Raw genomic sequence first — 23,389 nt, forward strand, 5'->3', positions numbered from 1 at the left:
GGCAGATTATATTCTTCTTTCGTTATGCATTAAAACGATTACTGTTTTTATTAAATGTGAGTCTTTATGCATGAGTTTTTCCGGCCTGAAAGCGAGGGGAGCGGAAACCCCAGCTGAGAGTCAGTTTGTGCTCTCACGGATAGTGCAACCTCCTCACCCACAAATAACAGCTTAGATCAACAAGACAAACACCCTGCAGCCGCTAATAAATTATCAGCCAATCACGCTGTGGTTAAACTGCTGCATGTTCTCTTTCCAGTACGCTCCTCCGCCTGCGGTGTGTACATACCCAACCACATTTTCCTACCGCAGCAGTTTCAATCACCGTCGTCATGTTTTCACATTCATGTACGGGGTTTTGATCTTTAAACTTAATTAATGCATAAAAAGATTAAAGAAATGCTGTTTTGTAGTGTACTAAATTATATAAAGATGCAAAGTTATTAATTTTTAAGTATATAGTTTAAGTAGTAAAATAGTACATTTTGAGCCAGTAATTTTAGTAAAGTTTAGTATTATTATTATATTATAGTATTTTTATATGATTTATGAAATAAATTAATGGCACCTAATTAAATACTTATCTGATAGATACTGTACTTTATTGGTATTTTGATTTATTGATGTCTAGCATAATAAAATGCATAAAGGCAACTATCTTTTTATATGATCATTTCATTTAATTTACAAGCACAATTTATTAAAAGAGTTTAATTATTCATCGTTGAAAATGTGAATTTGTACAGAATTTATTTTACTAAAAAAAGTCAAGACAACATTTGATTTATTTTATGAGCAGATTTTATTTAACAAATTCTGAGAACGCAACAAAAACATTACAATGGAAAAACAAAATATTTAAAATTTGGGTACATTATACATTTTTGACAATCAAAATATTGTATTTTAAAGATGCAAAAATAAATTGTGCAAAGCAGATCTACAACAAATTTAAAAGCCATACATTTAAGCAGCGATAATATTGCTGCAGATATGCAGTTATTTTTTAGTTAGCGAAATGTGCTTTATGTAATAAACCTTTGCTTGCTTGATATTTCTTATGCATTAAGTCTTTGAGCTTTTGTCTTTCCTTCCAACTTTTCTCTTTAATAGAAATATAGACACAACGCTAAAAAATAAACCGTTCTTCATGAGCAGGACAGCATATGCATAGACAAACAGGAACATACTTGGTATTTGCTCTGAGTCTCCTGTAATAAAGAAAAAACAGTTAAATGCTTTTAAGAAAAACATTTATATGTTCATTTTATTCATACTGTAAGCATAACATATCTGTGCACATTGTGTTTTTGATAAACACAGGTAACAATTTATGTGAATTAAATGTTTTGGCATGAATGGTTTGACATATAAGTCTTTTCGTAACACTTTTAGGTAACACTTTACAATAAAGTTCATTATTTAACATTAGTAAACATGAACTAAGAATGAACAATACTTCTACAGCGTTTATTAATCTTAGTTAATGTTAATTTCAGCATTTACTAATGCATTATTAAAATCACAAGTTGTGCTTGATAACATTAGTTAATGCACTGTGAACTAACAATGAACAACTGTATTTTTATTAACTAACATTAACAAAAATTAATAAATGGTGTAATAAATGTATTGTTCATTGTTTGTTCATGTTAGTTAATACATTAACTAATGTTAACAAAAATAACACCTTATTGTTAAGTGTTACCCAATAAAATTATAAAGACAAATAGGATCAGTTAGATCAGAATAGTTCAGTAACAATCAGAATAGTTCTATAATAATAAGAAGAATTATAATAGTTGGTTAAATGACATGAAAAGAACACGTACAAATGATTATACTCTGATTTTAACTGATCCAGGCAAAAAAGTATTAATTTAAACATTGGCTTGGAAATTTTTCAAAGATTTTGAAATACAAAAATCCATCCAAATGTATCTTAATCCAAATTTATATACATTTATCTATTCATTTTTATTTATTCACCTGATATTTGATTTGTTATGGGCTCCTCGGTGCTGGGTGGACATGTTACTGAGTTCTGATCACCATCTGTAGGTCCCTTTGTTGGCTTACTGTTTTCTAAAATATAACAATACAGTGGCAAAAATTTAAATACAAAACACACACACATCTATGTATGTATTTTATATATATATATATATATATATATATATATATATATATATTTTTTTTTTTTTTTTCTGAGTGTCATAAAATTTTACAGTTTCATCCATATGTAATGTTTCATTCAAATAAAAATATGTACTTCTAATTTTAATGAATTCTTTATTAATTATTTGATTTAATTAAGGGTTTAATGAGGTTTTCATACATAAGGAATAATTGTTTATAATGAAAGCTCTCTGTCTTCAACCCGTATCAGTTGTGTTAAACTTTATTTCTGCAGAATTTAACACATAACACTGTAGTAAATCAAAGTTTCTTCAAATTACCTTCCTTCATTTCAAGAGTTTTTGTTCCAGCAGTGTTTCCCTCGTGGGTAACAGTGCATTGGTAGTCGTTTTTGGCTTTGTCTTTATCCACAATCAACATACTTGTCACAGTGACCGCTGGACTTCCATTCCTCTGCTCCAAAACTTCTCCCTCTGATACATCTGTCCATTTTTCTCCATCTTTTCTTTTCCATACAAATTTCACCAAGTCAGGAAACATGTCACTAGCCTGGATTAACAGTGTCTTTTTGCCATGTTTGTCACTTTTGTCTTTTTCTGATGGTAGGTATCTAGACAACGTTGGTGCCTTGATCGCTTTATCTTAAGAGAAACACATATTGAACATAGCTTCAGTGATTAATGAGCAATTGAGCAAATGAGCAAAAAGAGGAAGATTGGCGAAGTTTTTACTTAGAAATTATATGATTTTATGTATTTGAAGGGATTCTGACACTCTTTCCTACCGGTTACAACCAGCCGTGTTCCAGATCCAAATCTTTTGATCCAGTTGCCCACTCAGATTAAGTCTATTACAAATACTTCTGAATGAAGCAAAACCTACTGGCTTGCTATAATTGATTTAAACCACTGTTCCTGAAGGTCTACACTATTTTAAAGGGATAGTTCACACAAAAATGAAAATTCTGTCATCATCAAAATGACTTTCAAAATCTATGTGGCTTTATTCTTCTGTATATTTTAAAGAATGTTTCAACTGTTTTAGTTGTACAATGGAAGTCAGTGGGGTCCAAAACAACACTGAAACCCTTTTTATTTTCACTGTATGGACATAACAACAGTTTTCAAAATATCTTCTTTTGTGTTCCACAGAAGAAAGTCATACAGGCTTAGAATGATACGAGTGTCAGTAAATGATGGCAAATTTTCCATTTTGGGTGAACTATGACTTTTAACATATTTTCTCCTTTTTTATGCAAACAAGCAGACTAATTAAGCAGCCTGGAATTGCTATTCTAGCTATTCTGCACTCTGTCTCCAGCTCAATTACACAAGTAATTACTGTGAAATTAAGTTTAAAATGCCTAAAATTCGGCCTGGAAGACCTTAATTATATGAATTTTTTCTTACCTGTCACATAAAGTCTTGTACCCGAACCGAAGACTTTCTTGTCTCCCACAGTCATTTGTTCTTGAACAAAAAGGTGCAGCTTGTGTTGTTGCTTCATGTTGTAGAATATCCCTCTAGACTTTTTAAATATTGACTAAAAAAGAAAGAAAAAAGAACATTAATCTTGATTTTGATCACTGAAGTGCTAAACACTTTTAATTAACTTCTGCATTGAACAAATCCAGCAATAACATTCTGTATAGTGCCATATCACACTGTTACCATTAGGGCTACAATTGTTTATTTACAAGTCTTCCAACACTCGCTCACGGCTGTGCAACTGTCAACAAGCTGGGATTTGACTCGACTGGAAACACAGTGGTCTGTGTGGTCAGTGGCCAAGGGGACCCTCTGAACTTTTAGAGAAAATGTCAATAATAATCAATTTAAGAATGAATTCAAGTGAAGGCCATGTGTCTGCTTATCTGAGTAGATAAATTCTGTCCATTCCTCGAATGCTACAGCTTATAGTTTTTCAACAGCACATTTGTCCTTCATCAGTCAAAATTTCATCCCTAACCCATTGTCCTTCTTTTCCCAAGTTCTCAGGATCAGCAAACACTTTTTACAGGGAATGACATTCATTTTTTCAGTGTTTAGCAGATGTTTTTGTATCATAAAAACTTGTGGCTTGTGGTTTCAGAATTAAGCAGGAAGCCTGCTGAGTTTTTGTACAAGGTGTTAATATTTATAACCACTGTGCCGCCTGACACCCAGCAGGCACAGTAATACACTGCCGAATGTTCATCTTTCAGTTTAGGTATTTTCAGAGCCAAATTTGATGGTTTCCTATCTATTTTAAATGACTCAAAACCAGCATCATTGCTTGTGGTTCCACCTGTAATTGATGAATATAATACTCTTCTTAAGGTTTTTCCCTCTTTTAGTTGGTACCAGTGAATGTAGCCACTGCAGTCTGAAGGAAATTTACAGTCTATAACAACTGTCTTGCCCGCAGATTTGGTCGATGAGATTTTCTGTTGCAGCTTCACATCTCCATCCACTGCAACAAAATAACAGTCTTGTCACAAAAACAGTTGCCCTATAGGTAATATATAATAGCTGAAATAAATGTCAAGTTAATGTTTATTACATTATTATGGTATGTTGAAAACTTCAAAAAGAGAAGACTCACCTTTACATAAAAGGTAAATAAGAAACAAAAAACATAACTGTATTTGAAGACTCATGATGGCAGAGAGTGTCTGGAGAGCTTCTTTCTTCATTCTGGGATGAGGGGAGGTCATATGAGAGGTTTATGATATTACGTTTCCGGCCTTCATGCTAATTTGAGTTTGTTTTGTGGTTCATGATTCAGATGTGACAGATTCTACAGCTTCTACTGTGTGCTTTAGTACTAATCTATGAACGTTAATAAAATTAGCATATAAATGGGTGGTTTTGATGTTTTGGGAAGAAGTCTCTTATGCTCAACAAGGCTGCATTTGATCAAAAAAGCTCTTTAAAATATTCATACTATTTATACTAATTGTTTTCTATTTTAATATATATATAAAATATTATTTCACCAGCAATGTACCTGTATATTTTAAAATCCCAGACAAACTTTAAACATTTTCAAGTAAAAAGAAGGGGTTTGTATGCACATCTGCAGTCTACTGATGTTTTTCACCACATTTTATAGCATGAAGACATCCAGCAGTTACAGCACCACACCAGAACCTTATTTCTGAACAGAATGGCATCAGAACCCAATTTCTAATAATACATTTCAATATCAACTGCATATGGGTAACAAATGTTAGGCTGTTTCCCATCGTCATGCTAATCAGAGGTTCATGCTTAGGATGACAGCTCAGACTTAGAGCCCCTTGTTCAAAAATAGTAAACTGAATTTGGTCGAATAGTTTATTTCTGCATTTGTCAGTAACAGCTTCTGCATTCAAGAGATACATTTTGTCATTTAATTTATTCCCTGAATCAAACCCTGGTGTTATTAGCACCATGCTCTACTCTGTTTAACTACAGTAGTACATTTATGTTTATATAAAGTTCAGAGAAAGGTTTGTGGTTTCTGATCAAAACAGGAACCCTGCAGTTTTTGTGCAAAACTTCAGTATTTATATTTACTGTGCTGACTGAGTTGTAGTCCCAGCATGCACAGTAATACATCGCTGAATGCTCTTTTTTCAGCTTGGTGATTTTCAAAGCAAAATTATTCGATGCTTTCTTTTCTGATTTGAACTCATCACCAGCATCATTCCCTTTTGCAGATCCATCATTAATGTCAGCATACAGAATTCTCTTGAGTGTTTCTCCATCTTTCTGCTGATACCAGTGGATGTAGCTCCAGCAGCTTATATGTAATTGACAGTCTATAATGGCTAACTTTTCCACTGCTTTGGTCAGTGAGATTTTCTGTTGCAGCTCCACGGCTCCATCCACTATACCTTATACATATATACAGTATGTGTAAGGTCACTAACACTAACATTTTCTGGGTAAAAAGCATTTAAAGGTAAAACAGAACAATGATATGAAGATAAAATGACCACACATCAAAACACTTACCTTTACATATAAGGAGAATAAACAGCAAAAAGGATAATTGTAGCTGAAGACTCATAATGGCAGATATAAGACTAGTAAGCTTCTAACTTTTATCAGGGATGGCAGTGGAATTAATTTCTATGAGCAGCAAACAGGAAGTTGCTTTGCTATGAAGTTTCCTGTCCTCATGTTATTCTGAGTTTGTTTTGAGGCTTATGATATAAATGTGATATAGGTCTGCACTATGTTTGAGTCTTTCTCTTTTAAGTCAGTAAATTTTTGACAATTTTTATGACAACAGCACAGTTGGTACTCAAATGGAGCAAGCCTAGCGAAACTTTTTTATTTAGATTGTAAAAATTATATTTTAACTGGAAAATGTTTAAATGCAACATAAACACAAAGATGACATTTCTTGTGTTTTGAAATGCATTTTAAAAGTATTTTCCCTTTCATCATCTCAGATATCCTTATTTGTCAATGACCCATAGATAACAGCTTATTTCAGAACTACAGTGTTATGTGTCATATCATATTGTTTATTCGAACAGATATTATAACATATGTAAGAAGTGGAAGATAATTTGAAAAGTAAATTAGAAAATTTGACAAAATATTTAGTGGGGGGAAAAAAAGAATTTAATTCTGTGATGTTTCATTCTGTGAAAGCTTTAAAAAGACTCTGGTTTGCCTTTCAGGGCAATATGCATTACTGATTGTTCTGTAAATCTATATTGTGAAAAAAGAAAATGCAAAAATTGCAGTTCTTATATAGCAGCAAATGTTTTAGAATGTCATAATTAGGTCCTGAGCACTGAAGTTGCGAGGACCCTCTTAGAATTGCTCCGTTTATTTTATCATGAGCTTTTATCTTTGGAGGAAGGGTTGTGGTTTTTTGTGCGGGGCTTCAGTTTTTAGACTCACTGTGCGTCCTGAGACCCAGCACGCACAGTAATACATTGCTGCATGCTCATTTTTCAGTTTGGTGATTTTCAAAGCAAAATGATTTGACGCTTTCTTTTCTGATTTGATGGTTTCAAAACCAACATCATTTTTTGCGACTCCATCATTAATGTTAACATACAGGATTCTCTTTAAGGTTTCTCCATCTTTCTGCTGATACCAGTGGATGTAGTCCCAGCAGCTTACATGTAATTGACAGTCTATAATGGCTAACTTTTCCACTGCTTTGGTCAGTGAGATTTTCTGTTTCAGTGCCACGGCTCCATCCACTGCAAAAACAAGCCACAAATCAAATTTCCTTTTCATAGAGAATATTGACTATTAGGTTAAATGCATAATAATAGTTTTATAATACAGAATCAGTTATAAGGCCACACAATAAAATACTCACCTTTGCATATGAACTGAATAAACAGGAATAACGAAAGCATCAGAGGAGCATTCATGGTGGCAGAAAGAGTCTTCTTCTGTGTTTTCTCTGTGGATTTAATTTCAGCGAGCAACAAACAGGAAGTTGCAATTGAAGCTATTGAGTTTCCTACCCTCGTGCTAATTGAGTTATAGAGGTGACATGATCTTAAGCTGTACATTTACCTTAAGTTTATTCTTTTCCATTATGCATTTCAATGACGGATTTCATCATTTCCACCACTTTTGAATGTGACACAGGATCAGCCTGTTATGAGCGTGATTTCAAATGTTGTTTGGATTACCTCAGCACCTAAAGAAAAAAGTAACCAATAAGTACACTGTAAAAAAAAAAAAAAAGTTGCGCGAACTTTAAAAAAAATTATTTTACCAGCTTCAGCAGATTTTTGAGTTTGCTCAACTTATTTTTGTGGGAGATTCTCAAATTTTTGTTGTATAAACTTAAAACGACAAGTTGAGAAAACTCAAAAATCTGCTGAAGCTGGCTGCCTTAAAATTTTAAGTTGGCTCAACTTTTTTTTTTTTTTTACAGTGCAGCTGTATTTCAATGTGTGATTAAAGTTCTTTGTGATGCATTAGTGATAGATTTGTGATACACAAAGTGACATTAAAGACAACCAAATATTTCTGGCTATTGGTGGTCTAGCACTTTTCGAGTCTCAGAAGCGTTGCATACTCCATAAGACCATTAACACTCACTTATTTATTTATTTATTTATTGCCTTTCTCCTTACAGCCCAATCAAAGCAACAAATAAATAAATACATAAAGACTTCAAAACATATTGACTGCATTGCTCACTTTTTAATGCATATCAGTGGCTGATGTGTTATTGTGTATTGAGACTCTGCATTGAATTGTGTGCTGTTCATGAATTCCATTTTGCTTGTTAAAGTTATGGTTAGCATTGACAAGGCCTGCATGTTTCCACTACATTTCATAAAGTAACTATCATTCTACCCTATATTTTTGGTTTTGTTATCTGCAATCATATTTGCTACACCAAACCGCACTATTTTGTGGTTCTTCTCAGAGAGAGTATCTGTCAGACAGTCAATACTGTAATAAATGTGGTTTAGTTAGATTTTTCTAAGTTCCTTTTGTGGCACAACCGTCTCTCATGGTTTATGTAAAAGATGTCAAGAGTGTTCTCTCACTGTATGCTGTATGCTTTAATCTTATCATTATACATTACTGACACTCTATCCTCCAATTTGATACTGTTAAGTGCTTTGACACAATCTGCATTGTAAAAGCGCTATATAAATAAAGGTGACTTGACTTGACTTGACTGTGGCTGCCATCCCAGCTCGCGCAGTAATACGTCCCAGCGTGTTTGTCCGTTGTTGCTTTGAGTTTTATGCCATATGAATTTCCATTTTTTTCAGAGACAAATTCTTTTGCTTCAGTTGTAGCAATCCCAGAATGGCTTATGTACAGCAGTCTTTTAAATGTTTCACCATCTTTTTTATGGTACCAGTGGACATAATTATTAGTGCCCAAGCCTGTTACTTCACATTTAAAGGACGCAGATTTACCTTTTTGCTTCACCGAGACCTTTTGAGATTGTTTTAAGCTTAAACTTTCCACACCTGTGATAAAATAAATAGAAAATCAGATCTAACTAAGTATTCATAGTTGTTTTATTAACTTGTTAACCTATTTTAATCTATTTAACCGCCTTTAAAGTTTACTTACCATGGATCATTATGAGAACAACAGTACACAAGTTTATGAGCATCATTCGTTTGGTTATGTGATATGATATATGGTTCATAAAGTTTCCCGTACACTTCTTAACACTATTTTGCAAAAATCATTACAGAAACTTGTTCAGTTACACCTTGCTGATGTCATTTCCTGAGGTGGAGCTCTAATAAATGTCAATGCGCTTTCCAAGTGATGCAATTTGCACAGCACTTTGGATGAAGTATTTAAAAAACGATACTTTTCTACCACACCTGACCGATATTGATATCTCATCTGGATTCTCTTAGTAATAAAGTAATTTATTAAAATGCAATTTATTAGAAGTAATTTAGTAACTTGCATAGAGCCTTATAGATGAAAAATCCTCTTTTGCAGCTCAATAGCACCATCCACTGTTGGAGATCTGCATGTTAAGCAAACAACTGATCAAATATCACAATTATAGCAAATTATTTGAAAGGTCTTGAAGAAAAAAAATAAAGCATCCCTGTTGCATTGCTCTTCAGGATGCATGTTGGACGTATTGCCTAATAGTGGAGGTGGAAATTGGGTTTATATACACATGAAAAATCAGCTCTAAGAAGAAATGTCACATTTATATTCAGAAGAGTCAAATCTAACGAATGTTGTTTAATGATGCCTAGGTTAATGTATACAGTATGTGTGTGAATGTTCTCAGTGTGGTTGTTTGAGTCCCAGTAGGCGCAGAAGTAAACAGCAGCATGAATCTGCTTTGTGTTGCTCAGTTTTAGGTTATAAAGCTGTGTTCTGTCCACTGTGAAGTCATTTGCTTGGGGATTGTTGGTATCATGAATAAAGCTGCCGACTGCATTTATATACAGTAGTCTTGACAGGGCTTCACCCTCTCTCTTTTGGTACCAATGGATATTACTCCAAGATTGCAAATCAATCACTTTGCAGGGGAGATATGAAGTTTTGCCCACTGCTTTGACCAAAATCCGTTGACCTTGTTCTAAAGTCACTCCCAAAACAGCTTTGATCAAACAAAACAAAAACATATATTTTTATTTTTTAAAGGCAATTTTCAAATGCTTATTTTCAAATGGCACCTACCTGGGATCTCTGAGAGGAGGACAATATAAATGTATGCAAACATCATTCATCCAGCTGAAGAAGAGTAATGCTTTTTTAATGTTTTACTGTAATGTACACACAGCCATGTAAGACAATCAAATACAGTTACTGATGTCATTTCCTGAGATGGAGCACATAATATATTTCAGCACGTCATATTTCTTTCCTGTTCCACTCTTTTAATCATCACATTTTAAAATTAAGGCCCTTTAATTAACTGATTTGCTCCATCACCTGTTTACTCTTTTTTTGTACATTTTTCAAAACACATCCTGTTTTACAACGTTGTGATACTTATATAATATTAGCAGTGTGTAATGTTTTGTCATTTGTTTTATAGGCTCAAACAATAATTTACTGTTTATAAAAATATGCATAACTGGATTGGAAAAAGGCCTCCAGTTGTCACGGATCGGCCAGGCCCGACCTTCCACCAATCACAACGCTCCACCTCACCTGAATACTGATCACGTCCACCTGCACCTCATCAACTCATCACCAGCACTCAAGATAAAAACACCATCCCCACACACACTCACCGTCCGATCTCGTCGACACGACCTGGACTCCTCTTCAACTACCTGTTGAGACAAAGAACATATCCTTTATATTATACCTACCTCGAACGTCTTACCTTCTGTGTCTGCTCCTTGTGTTCCTCTCATCCTCCTAGATCGTTCTCCCCTGGATCCGTCTGTCTGTCAAGCCCCAGTCTCCGTTCCTGGAACAAGATATAGTGTGTGTGGACTCAAGACCATCTCTACCTCCTTGCCTTTCCCTCTGAAACTCATTGTGTCTAATAAATCTATTTTATATACTCATCCCGTGTCCGACCCATACTGTGACACCAGTATTGGTCCTTATTTAATTTTTCCCTGTTTCATCTTTTCATCGCATTATCATTTCCATCACATATGTACTGGGGTTGATAACATTGTGAGGTGGATTTATTTTTATTTTTTTTATTCAAATGACCTTCAATAAAACAGCTGTCTTGTTATTTGAATAGCTAGTATTTTATTTATCATAAATACAGACAATCAAACAATATTTTCACACTTTTTGCAGATTTAATTAAACCCCTTGATTGGAATACAAATATTCTGTTGGTTTACCTTGATTTTTATTTATTTTCTTCACACATCATGTCTCCTATTTCTTTTCAAGCATGCACTTCCTTTCTCTATTTTACAAGTTGCAAAATCTATACATAAACGGCATTTTAGACATTTTCAAGTATTGTTAATGTGATCTACATACTATATAACAAAAAAGAAATACAGTGTTTAAAAAAACGAAAAAACCTTTCTTTTTTTTTTACTACAAATCATCATGGCATATAAAGATGATAGCTAAATCGCAGTTTTATTGAAGCCTGCTGTTAACAGTCAAGGTGTATGATACAGTATCTAAATATTGTGTTTATTAGAGTTCTTTCTACACATTTTGAACATTTAAAATGTAAAATGTTTTAATGAAATATTGACAACAAAAAGCAACATCACAATTAAAAGGTGTCGAATGTCTCCCTTGTTGTTGCATTTGTTGCAGCAGCAGCTTTGATGCTGAAAGCAGGTTTTTTCCATGGTTTCCTCTCGCAGTTAACACTGTGTTGTCTCCACTCCAGAACGCGCAGTAATACGAGCCAGCGTCGCTGTACTCCAGTGTTGAGATAGTCAGTGTCACTAGATCACCGCTCACCGACCCAGAATATCTACTGGGGACACCGGGGTCTATTTTGCCTTTTTTCGATCCAGCTTCGAAATACATTAATCTTTGTAAAGCTTGATCTTTGAGCCTATACCAATGGAGAGCGTTGGACTGAAGCGTCGATGAATCCACTTTGCATTGGATTCGAGCAGTTCTACCCCTTGGCTTCATCAACAAAGATGATGGATGTGCATTTTGTCCATTTAAACAATCTAAAACAATAAGAGAAATCATTAAAACGCGCTAATTGTGTAACAGAATAACCCGACTTATATGTAGTAGCCTACTAGGCCTACGCTTCAGCTTAGTTAGCACTAAATAGAAGCTCACGAACAGCAGTTGCTGAGTCTCGCGACCCGCCTGACCAGTAACCTTAGCAGCTGTACGCCGCTACAGCGTTTTATCGATGTAACGTTCAAACGTTAGTACTGTATCTAATTGTTCATGACTTTATAGCATAGGCTGTTACGTATCACAACTAGGCCAACAAAAAGTGTTTTGTTTAAAATGTTTGCAAGATATGGATAAGCCATTGTGCGAGACGGACCTAAAAAAACAAACAAACAAAAACAGGCTATTGAAAATATTTTTTTGAACATTTTTGAAAATAACTTACTTAAATTATTAAATAACTGCATAATTGTTAACTGAAAGATGTTAAGAATTATTAGAGAATGCTAAAATCTCACCTATTAAGACTAATAACAACCCAAATGTTATAATTCCAGACAGTGCCATGTCTGCATCTGTCGTTCAGGAGTCTGAAGAATTATGAACGGCATCAGCCAATCAGAAGGTAATGATAACGATAAAGGCCTTGTGGTTTCCTCTTTGCGTCTGTATAAATGATGGGTGATGGGAATCAACAGTCATTTAACATGTGTTTAAAGCACAACCCTTTAAAACCTTCTTCAGAGCAGATAGGCTATCATTGCAAAGGCTCTTTCACAGTGGCGCTATGGTAAAAAGGTGAAGATCTTTTGAGTAAAATTCTGTTCAAAAACATTCAATAGTAGGCTACTATGATATAATAATTAGAAATATGTTGTGTGTTTCACAGTGTGTTGTGTATTTAAAAAGTGCTAAATTGATCACAGAGTCAAGATGCTTTTTTGTGCTTTGTTTTGTAATATAAATTGTAAAGTCTATTTACATGATTCTTTATTCTTTAAATGACAATGTAAGTACACTTTATTCATTAGTTTATGTACAGGATGTGAGTAAATCTTGTCACTGTGGCCGCTGCTTGTGTCCCAGTAGGCGCAGAAGTAAACAGCAGCATGATTCTCCTGAGTGTTGCTCAGTTTTAGATCATAAAGCATTGTTTTGTCCACTGTGAAGTCATTTGCTTCAGAGGTATCACGAGTAACATCACCTCTTTGACTGATATAGAGTTGCCTTGATGGGGCTTCACCGTCTTTCATTTGGTACCAATGGATATAATTCCAATTCTGCAAATCGGTCACTTTGCAGGGCAGATACACAGTTTTTCCCTCTGCCTTAACCAAAACCTTTTGACCTTGATCCAAACTCACTCCCAGAACTGCTGCTTTGATTAAACAAAACTCAACACACTATAAATGTAATACATTTCAATATTTTTACAGTTTTCATTTTTGATCACCTTATTATAAATGTCACTTACCTGGCATCTCTAAGAGAAGAGCAATGTAAATGTATAAAAACATCATTTATCTAGTCAATTTTTTTTCTGCTTGGTGTAATGCTGTCTTTCAAGTTGCACACTGCTTTTGTATGATCTTCATAAATGGGGTGCTGATGTCATTTCCTGAATGGAGTTACCTTAGAAACCATTTTGCAAGAGCCTTTTACACTAATTGAATTTCAAATGACTTTGGAGTATAGCAATATAAAATAGGGAGTTTATGTTATATTATCCTCACTTGTAAGATATTTATCTGTTATCGGAAAGATGCATGTTTTTCTTTGAATATGATTATGTGAATGATACCGATGCTTAAGGTTATTTTAATTAATGAAAACGTTTATAGTGAGATAAAAAAAAACTGATGGGCTAGATGTTATTTACAGGCCAGTATTATTGACCATAAATATGATAGTAATGTTTAACATCCAGCATGTATCCTTTTTCTTTTAGTTTAGTTTTGGTTTTTCTAATAACAGTTATTTATAAAAAAAAATGTATTCTATAAAATGTTTTCTGTAAACTAAATGAGAATTTCAAATGTCCAATTACATTTTAGTGCCACATTGGATTTAAGATCTGATTTATGTTTTGTTTTTTTTAACATATTAACCTATTTTATTTTTACTTAAAGTTCTTAAACTTTACTTTTTACCTAAACTTAAAGTTTATTTAAGTTTTCTTAAAGTTTACTTAACATAGATCATTATGTGAACAACAGTACACAAGTTTATCAGCATCGTTCATCTGGTTATGTAAGACGATATATGATTCATAAAGTTCCCTGTATGTACTTTTTAACACTATTTTGCAAAAACCATTGCAGAAAATTGTTCAGTTGCTGATGTCATTTCCTGAGGTGGAGCTTTGTTTAGAAATCAGGATGAATTATTTTAAAAAACAGCCACATTTCTACACCTGACTGTTATATTTAATGTCTCTTCAGGATTCTCTTTAATTAAATTGAGTAAAATGCAACTTATTAGAAGTAATTTAATAACATGAATAAAGCCTTAATACTGAAAGAAGTCCTCTTTCACAGCTCAACAGCACCATCCTTTGTTGGACATCTGCATGTTAAACAATCAACCGTTCAAATATCACAAATATTGGGGATTATTTAAAAGGTATTGCAGAAAAATAAAGCATCCCTGTTGCATTGCTCTTCAGGATCATAGACTGTAAAATGTTGTAATACTTTTAATATTAGCAGTGTAAAATGTTTTCTCAGTTGTTTCAAGTGATAGAAGGTAATTAGGCTCAAACAATCATTTGCTGTTTTAAAAATATAATATAAAATAATAACTGTATTGAAAAAAAAAAAGGTATTAAGGAAAGACCTCCAAAGTTGGTCCTCATGTTTGCTAAAAATCATTATAATTTTTACTGCTATATCATTTCCATCACATATGTACAAGAAATTGCCAGGAATTTACAAGATTAAAGAGTATTATTTTATAATAAATGATTGTAGTCAGTAATTTACTGTGAAATCAATGCATGCTGGGTCATTTTCTTACAAATATCTGAATGAACAGCAGAATGATGTTTTACTGTGAATTCACAATTTAAAGTTGTCTTTAACTGTGCCACCGTTAGAAATTTTAGTTGTTTACTATATTTGTTTTGAAGTCATCATAATGGTGATTATTATTTGTTTGGGATCTTGGAGCTTTTACTGTTTATTCATATTCAAAGTCATGTCAGAAGTGTGTCAAATGAAAACATCTGTCAAAATGATGACAGGCTAGAATATGAAATAAGCTAATTGCCTGACTTTAAGTTAGTCAAACTGTTCTTAGCATGGACATGAAAATTTTATTTCAGCATGAACATTAATCAGTAACTTATTTTATATTCATAACTGTTTGTGGATGGATCTTTCACAATAGTAAAGCAACTGCTGAGATACGTCTTTGAAAGATGGGACGTCAAGACATACTAAACTCAACAAAAACAACACTTACAACATAAACCAACATTACAGATATAGACAAACAACGCAAACTGCTAAAAGTGAACCAAAAACAAGTTCAATAGCACAAATAAAATAAACAGGAATTTAAAAAAGCATGGTCTATCATGCTGCATTGCATGCTGGGTGCCTTCATAGTATGCACTGTTAAAACACAGTATGATGTTGTTTGTTTACAAGAAATTTCTGAGAGTGCAGTTAGATACATGAGATGTCCCACTGTGAAATTACTTTGAAAGTAATGCAATTATTAACCTGAAATATACAGTAATTTCGCACTAAAAGAAAACGTACAGTATTGAGTTTTATAACATTCTGAGGTGGATTATTATTTTTTTTTATTCAAATGGACATGAATAAAATTACTGACCCATTTGTCTTGTTAAGATTAAATGAATTAGCTCACATTTCATTTATCATAAATACACACAATCAAACTGTAACAAGGCTGACGAGACGAGAGGCGTGCGGATCCATGTGCAGGCTTTTATTTACAGGCAGGGTCGAAACAATGGCAAACAGGTATGGAAGGGACAAGACAAAGAGTAAACTTAGGGCAAGCGTGGGTCGACGATCAGCAAACAGTATCCAAAGGGCAAGACAGGAGAGGGAAACCAAAAACGTCAGCGATAGTCCAGGCAGGAGGCGAGGCGAGGCGAGGCGAGGCGAGCTAACGGGCTCTGTACGGCAGCGACAGTGCATACGATACTCGGCGACGAGGGGGAGAATGTCCAGGGTTGAAATAGTGTGTGTGTGATTAGTGATGCTGTTTGATCAGGTGTGCGTGTGATTGGTGCAACGAGTGACAGCTGTGATCAGTGTTGGATGATGGGAATTGGAGTCCATGTGATGTGTGGTGTGAAAGTCCATGTGGTGAGCGGGTGACCTCTAGTGGTGAGTGACCGGGAGTGCAGACCAGATTCGTGACACAAACATTATTTTTGCAATTTTTGGATTGGAATAAAAAATTCTGTAGTGTTTAACTTTATTTTTTCTTCACACATCATATTCCTTTTCAAACATGCTTTTTACTGACATCTTTACCTTTTTTGTAACCAAGTAAATTTTCCATATTATGGGCAAAAATGTTGATTATGGAGGAGTAATGCCACAACTGTAATTTGAATGTACTGAATGTATTAAAAATGTAAACATTAAAAAAAAAAAAAGTAAAGTAAATAAATAAATATTCGTCGACATAGGTTCTGATTAAGATTAACGTAACAAATGTAATTTTCCCCCCATAAATTTCATAAATTAAGATTGAGTTCTGGAACTGTGACAATCCTATCCATTAAATGCATTTTAGAAAAGTTAAGATATTGTAAAACGTTTTTAAGTAATTGCTAATTATGACCTTCATATAACAAAAATGTAATATAACTTGTGTTGAAAAAAAATAATAATTACATTCTTTTAATAGCCAAAGAGACAGTTTTAGCCTTTTGTCAACAGTAGGCCTACATTGTGTTTAGATTTTTTTATTTTGAGACACTTTTGTAACATTTAACATTTAACATTTCTTAATGAAATATTCAAAATCAAAAGCAACATCACAATAAAAATATGTCTAATGTCTCCGCCTTGCTGCTGTTCCAAATAAAAGCGCTTTGATGCTGAAAGCAGGTTTTTGTCATGATTTCCTCTCGCAGTTAACACTGTGTTGTCTCCACTCCAGAGCGCGCAGTAATACGAGCCAGCGTCGCTGGGCTCCAGTCTTGTGATCGTGAGAGTCAGTGTCACTGGCTTATCCTTCTCCGCATCGTTCACCGATCCAGATAGGCCTGTTTTACGGGGGGCATCGGGATCTTTTTTGAATGTTTTCGATCCAGCTTCGAAATATATTAATCGTTGGAGAGCTCCCTTTGGTAGAGCTCTGTACCAGTGGAGAGCACTGGACTTAAACGTCGCTGAATCCACTTGGCATTTGATCAGAGCAGCTTTAGTCCTTGCCCTAATCAACACAGGATCAGGGTGCGTAATTTGTCCATTTAGACAATCTAAAACCATAAGAGAAACCATTAAAATGCGCTGAGTGTGTACACGCACAATGAAGCACTTACATTTTAGCATTACATTAAACTCAAGAACCCAAAAGCTGACAAACACCAGTTGCTCCCGCCTGAGTAAACCAGTTTGTACACTGCTCGAGTGTTTTCTCTTAAACGGCAGGACTGTAAACTGTAGGTATTTACGTTTAGCACAAGTAGGCCTATGCAACAACAACAAAACAAAAAACTGGTTTGTTTAAAATGGTTTCAAGATAGCTCACAAGTTGCTTGTGCGAGACGAACCTCAAGAGAAAAACCACGAAATGGCCTAAGTGGAAATGCCTTTTAAAAGTATAAAATCGCTGAATAATAGTGAGTACAGGCTAATTGTGACTGAGAAATGTTAATAATTATAGGAGAATACTAAAATCTCACCTATTAAGGCTACAAACAACCCAAATGTTATAATTCCAGACAGTGCCATGTCTGCGTCTGTCGTTCAGGAGTCTGAAGAATTATGAACGGCATCAGCCAATCAGAAGGTAATGATAATGATAATGGCCTTGTGGTTTCCTCTTTGTGCATATCTCGTCGTCATCACTACCACAAGAAGGTTTTTCACACGAGCTAAAACAAACTGTATAAATGATGGGTGATGGGAATCAACACTCATTTGACACGTGTAATTTTAAAGAGCAATTTGACCCTGATTAAAATGTTTTGATGAAAAGAAAAGGTGAAGATGTTTTGAGAAAAATTCTGATCAATAAAATTCAATAATAGCACTATGGTGTAATTTCTACATAGAAATAGCCTATATGTGACCCTGGACAACAAAACCAGTCATAAGTGTCAATTGAGATTTCTACATCATCAGAAAGATGAATAAATAAGCTTTCCATTGACTCATGGTTTGTTAGGATCGGACAATATTTGGCCGAGATACAACTATTTGAAAATCTGGAACCTGAGGATGAAAAAAAATCTAAATACTGAGAAAATCACCTTTAAAGTTGTCTAAATGAAGTCCTTAGCTATGCATATTACTGATCAAAAATTAAATTTTGATTTATTTACGGTAGGAAATTCACTAAATATCTTCATGGAACATGATCTTTACTTAATATACTAAAAAAATTGATAATTTTGACCCATTCAATGTATTTTTGGCTATTGCTACAAAATATACCCCAGCGACTTAAGACTGGTTTTGTGGTCCAGGGTCACATATTGTGTTTTTCACAGTATGTAGGTGTGTATTTAATAAGTGCTATTGCTAAATTTGTTCACAAAGATTTTATGTCAAGACTCTATTTTGTAATATAGGGCTAAATTGTAAAATCTATTTATATGGTACAACATTCATTCATAGGTTCAAACAGATCATATGTTTGTGGTATGTCTGGCATGTCTCTGGAATTTATGCAGCACCTTTCATATTATTTATATATAGAAATTAAGTGAAAGTCAAGACACTGTGCTGTTATGACAATGTATTTTTACCACACAAGGACAACTATTATTTCTAGCAAGTTTTCATCAAATCTGATGAAATTACAAAACCATAATCCCAACATAAATAACAAATATTTCATGTATATCTTCACATCTGTTGAGATGCACATAACAAATATGGGATACATTTGACATTCCAAAATCACAAACAACAGTGTGTACAATACAAATTTTATTAATTAGTTTATGTACAGGATGTGAGTAAATCTTGTCACTGTGTCTGCTTGTGTCCCAGTAGGCGCAGAAGTAAACAGCAGCATGACTCTTCTGAATGTTGCTCAGTTTTAGATCATAAAGCTTTGTTTTGTCCACTGTGAAGTCATTTGCTTGAGGGTTATTGGTATCACGAGTAACATCACCTCTTTGACTGATATAGAGTAGCCTTGATGGGGCTTCACCGTCTTTCATTTGGTACCAATGGATATAGCTCTGACCAGTCACTTTGCAGGGCAGATACACAGTTTTTCCCTCTGCCTTAACCAAAACCTTTGGACCTTGATCCAAATGCACTCCCAGAATTGCTGCTTTTATTAAACAAAAATAAACACAAAAAAATAAATACATTTAAATCAGTTTTAATTTATCACCCTATTATTATAAATGTCCCTTACCTGGCATCTCTAAGAGGAGGACAATGTATAAAAACATCATTAATCTGTGAAAAAAAGTTTATACTTGGTGTAATGCTGTCTTTCAGGTTTTCACACTGCTTTTGTATGATCTTCAAAAATGGGGTGCTGATGTCATTTCCTGAAATGGAGTTACCTTAGAAATCATTTTCTTTTAATGTATGTGAATTATACCAATGCTTAAGGTTATTTTAATGAATCTTTTGTAGTGAGGTTGATATGAATGTATGGGGAAAACAATACAGCTAGAAAAACAAATATGAAATACATCCATAAAACTGACAGGCCAGAATTTTTGTTCAGGCTAGTTTTATTAACCATGAATATGATGTAATGTTTAATATACAGCGAGTATCCTAATTTAGGTTTTGCCAATAGCTAGTTATTTTATAAAATGTTTTCTGTAAAATAATGAGAATTTCAAGTGTCCAGTTACTTTTTAGTGCTACTATATTGGGATTACTATCCGATTTATGATTATTAAGGTATTAACCTGTTTTAATTTATTTAGCCCCCTTTAAACCCCTATTATGAGAACAACAGTGCACAAGTTAATGAGCATCATTCATTTAGTTATGCAAGATGATAAAGTTTCCTGTACACTTCTTTACACTGTTTTGCAAAAATCCTTACAGAAAATTGTTCAGTTGCACATATAAGTTTGCGTGAGGTGGAACTCTGATAAATGTCAGTGCTCTTTTTCTAAATGTGAAACAGATGCATTTCTACCACACCTGACTGATATGATATCTCATCTTAAATATATATGCTTTTCTTCATAAACCTGAAAATCCTCTTTCACAGTTCAGTAGCACCATCCTCTGTTGGAGATCTGCATGTTAAAGAAACAACTGTTCAAATATCACAAATATGCTCTTCAGTATGCATGTTGGACTTGTTTGAAATTGGGTTTATATACACACGAAAAAACAGCTCTAAGAATATATGTCACATTTATATTCAGAAGAGTAAAATCTAATGAATGTTGTCTAATGTTGTCCGTACGGTTGACCCATCTAATCTGCGGCCTATAATGCATCAATCGAAGATTGCTGTAGAGACAAAATGTAATTCCATCAAGTTAGTATTTTTAAACATTCGCTCACTAAAATGAAACATGGCTAGAAGACAGCTGCAGTGCGACAGTCCTCAATGAAACAGCCCCTCCTAATTTTACAAGTGTCTGCAGGACTGTTAGGAGAGGTGGAGGTGTAGCTGCTCTATCTAAAGATGTTTATCAATGCAAGCATCTTGGAGAAAATCAACAGCAGTTCAAAGTATGAAAAGCCAATGCAGAAAAGCTGAGCGGATGTGGCGGAAGACGAAACTTGAAATTCACTATAGCATCTGTAAAGACAGCCTTCATGCTTTCAATGTGGAACTAGACACAGCTAGACAGACCTTCTTCTCAAACCTTATAACTTAAACAACACTCGCACTCTTTTTGCTACTGTTGAGAGACTGATAAACCCCCCAAGTCAGATTCCCAGTGAAATACTCTCGGACAGCAAATGCAATGAGTTTGCTTCCTTCTTTTCTGAGAAGATCAATAATATCAGAAAGGAGATTGGCACATCTTCTAGTCATGCAGAGGTCACACAGATTCGACCGCAATTTCAAAAAGAAGTGACTATGTCTGTTTTTGAATCAATTGATAGCAAAATTTTGGAAGAAATAGTACAGCACCTTAAATCGTCAACCTGCTATATTGACACACTTCCCACATCTTTTTTCAAAAGTGTGCTTAACTGATTAGAAGCAGATCTCTTAGAAGTGGTGAACGCCTCACTTTGTTCTGGGACGTTTCCAAACTCCCTGAAAACTGCAATTATTAAGCCCCTTCTGAAAAAGCACAATCTTTATAACACCATGTTGAGCAACTATAGACCAATATCAAATCTTCCTTTCATAGGTAAGATTATTGAAAAGGTACACTATAAAAAAAATTCCGTAAAATATACGGTAAAAAACCGCCAGCTATGGTTGCTGGAATTATACCGTAAAAAATAGGGTAGCAACATTTTAGGTTTTACGGTTTTAACTTAAATTTACAGTTAAATACCGTAATTTCATTAACTGATATAATGTTAATATACCAACCTATTGAAGTACTGAAATCTGTTTTGTACCTTTGAAATACACTGAAAACCACCAAATGCAGGTGGTGATGAGAAAGTCACATGATGAACCAAAGCCCATCACTGTCACGTGTCGGCCCGTCTGAGTTCCTGTTTTTCCTTATTTGGTTTAGTTCCTGTTCTTGTTAGTTAATTATCGTTCATTGTCCCCACCTGATTTGGATTATGTTGTTTGCTCTTTTGTTCTCTTCCATTTATAAGTCCTCAGTTTTCCCCTTGTCTTTGTCTCGTCTTAATGTTAATAAATGGAAAAGTGTGTTTATGATATTTCGTTCTCCCAGTTCTTTAATTTCAGTTTACTAAAACCACAAGTCCATGACAGAAGACGAGACCGAACAAAAATGGAGTTTGCGGACTGTTTCGCTGCCCTAGCCCTCCAGAAGCTTCCCTTCTATGATTACGCCGGGGAATTCTGACACCACCTTGATCAAACTGTTCTGGCTCGGAGCCAATCTCCACCGTCCCGTGGACCTCCCAGACACCACAGGATTGTGTTGGAGAGAAGCTGTTCTTCGGTGTCTGGGAAGTGTCCGAGCCCGAGCCGGAACTAACCTGCCTGCCGCGGCTCCCCCTCGTCTGTCTTCATCCTCGGCACTCCTAAACCAGCCGCCGTTCACGATTCTCCTAAACCCTCCTTCTGATAAGAAGTTCCCGCCGCCGTTCGCGGCCCTCGCAAGCCCGCCGGCAGAGAGTATGGCAAGCCCGCCGCCAAAGAGTATGGCAAGCCCGCCTCCAAAGAATATGGCAAGCTCGCTAACGGAGGCTCAAGTGCCTATAAGAGTTTTGGTGGAGTATGAGGGGATGTCGTGCCCGCCAGTGCCTGCTCCTCGCAAATGCCCGCCAGTGCCAGCTCCTCGCAAGAGCCCTCCTGCGTCTCCGCTGGTCCCGTCCAGCCCTCCTGCGTCTCCGCTGGTCCCGTCCAGCCCTCCTGCGTCTCCGCTGGTCCCGTCCAGCTCTCCTGTGTCTCCGCTGGTTCCGTCCAGCTCCGCGCTTCCAGAGCGCCCCCAAGAGTCCGTGCTGGTTCCGTCCAGCTCCACGCTGCCTGAGCGTCCCCAAGAGCCCTTCCAGAGGAATTTCACGTTAAATATCATCAAAGAAATTTTGGGGGGGGGGCTATACCCCTGAGAATCCGTCTTGGGTGCCCAAGCTCCCTGCTCCGCCATAGCCGCCTGAGTCCCCGGATCCGCCATGGCCACCCAGGCTCCCTGACCTGCCATGGCCGCCGGAGTCCCCTGACCCACCATGGCCTACAAGAGTCTCCTGTTCCGCCCTGGATGCCTCCCCAGTATCCCTGTCCTGCACCGGCTTCCAGGGCGCCCACCCCCCCTCCCCGGTGGTAGTGTTACGGCGCGGGACGCGCCTTCCGGGAGGGGGAGGTACTGTCATGTGTCAGCCCGTCTGAGTTCCTGTTTTTCCTTATTTGGTTTAGTTCCTGTTCTTGTTAGTTAATTATCGTTCATTGTCCCCACC

The 23,389-nt window shown here is 35.5% G+C and overlaps 1 protein-coding gene across 4 annotated transcripts; it reads right to left on the minus strand.

Moving 5' to 3' along the window:
- Positions 1 to 202: 202 nt before the first annotated feature.
- On the minus strand, positions 203 to 18,216 carry LOC131524175 (immunoglobulin lambda-1 light chain-like). 4 transcript variants are annotated; one of them, XM_058751001.1, is made up of 6 exons: positions 18,073 to 18,216; positions 17,310 to 17,646; positions 3,549 to 3,586; positions 2,460 to 2,780; positions 1,990 to 2,085; positions 203 to 1,211 (listed from the first exon to the last, which is right to left on the minus strand). In XM_058751001.1, exons 1-6 carry the CDS (start codon positions 18,119 to 18,121, stop codon positions 1,066 to 1,068), a joined length of 987 nt encoding a protein of 328 aa, XP_058606984.1. In that variant the 5' UTR covers positions 18,122 to 18,216; the 3' UTR covers positions 203 to 1,065. The 4 variants fall into 4 exon arrangements, with proteins under 4 accessions (XP_058606984.1, XP_058607009.1, XP_058607000.1 ...); XM_058751026.1 differs by lacking the exons at positions 17,310 to 17,646; positions 18,073 to 18,216 and adding exons at positions 13,246 to 13,551; positions 13,651 to 13,672 and having other exon boundaries at positions 3,549 to 3,590; XM_058751017.1 differs by lacking the exons at positions 17,310 to 17,646; positions 18,073 to 18,216 and adding exons at positions 13,246 to 13,554; positions 13,651 to 13,672 and having other exon boundaries at positions 3,549 to 3,590.
- Between the last annotated feature and the right edge of the window lie 5,173 nt (positions 18,217 to 23,389).

This window comes from Onychostoma macrolepis, chromosome 02 (assembly GCF_012432095.1).
Source record: "Onychostoma macrolepis isolate SWU-2019 chromosome 02, ASM1243209v1, whole genome shotgun sequence".
Taxonomy (NCBI): Eukaryota; Metazoa; Chordata; class Actinopteri; order Cypriniformes; family Cyprinidae; genus Onychostoma; species Onychostoma macrolepis.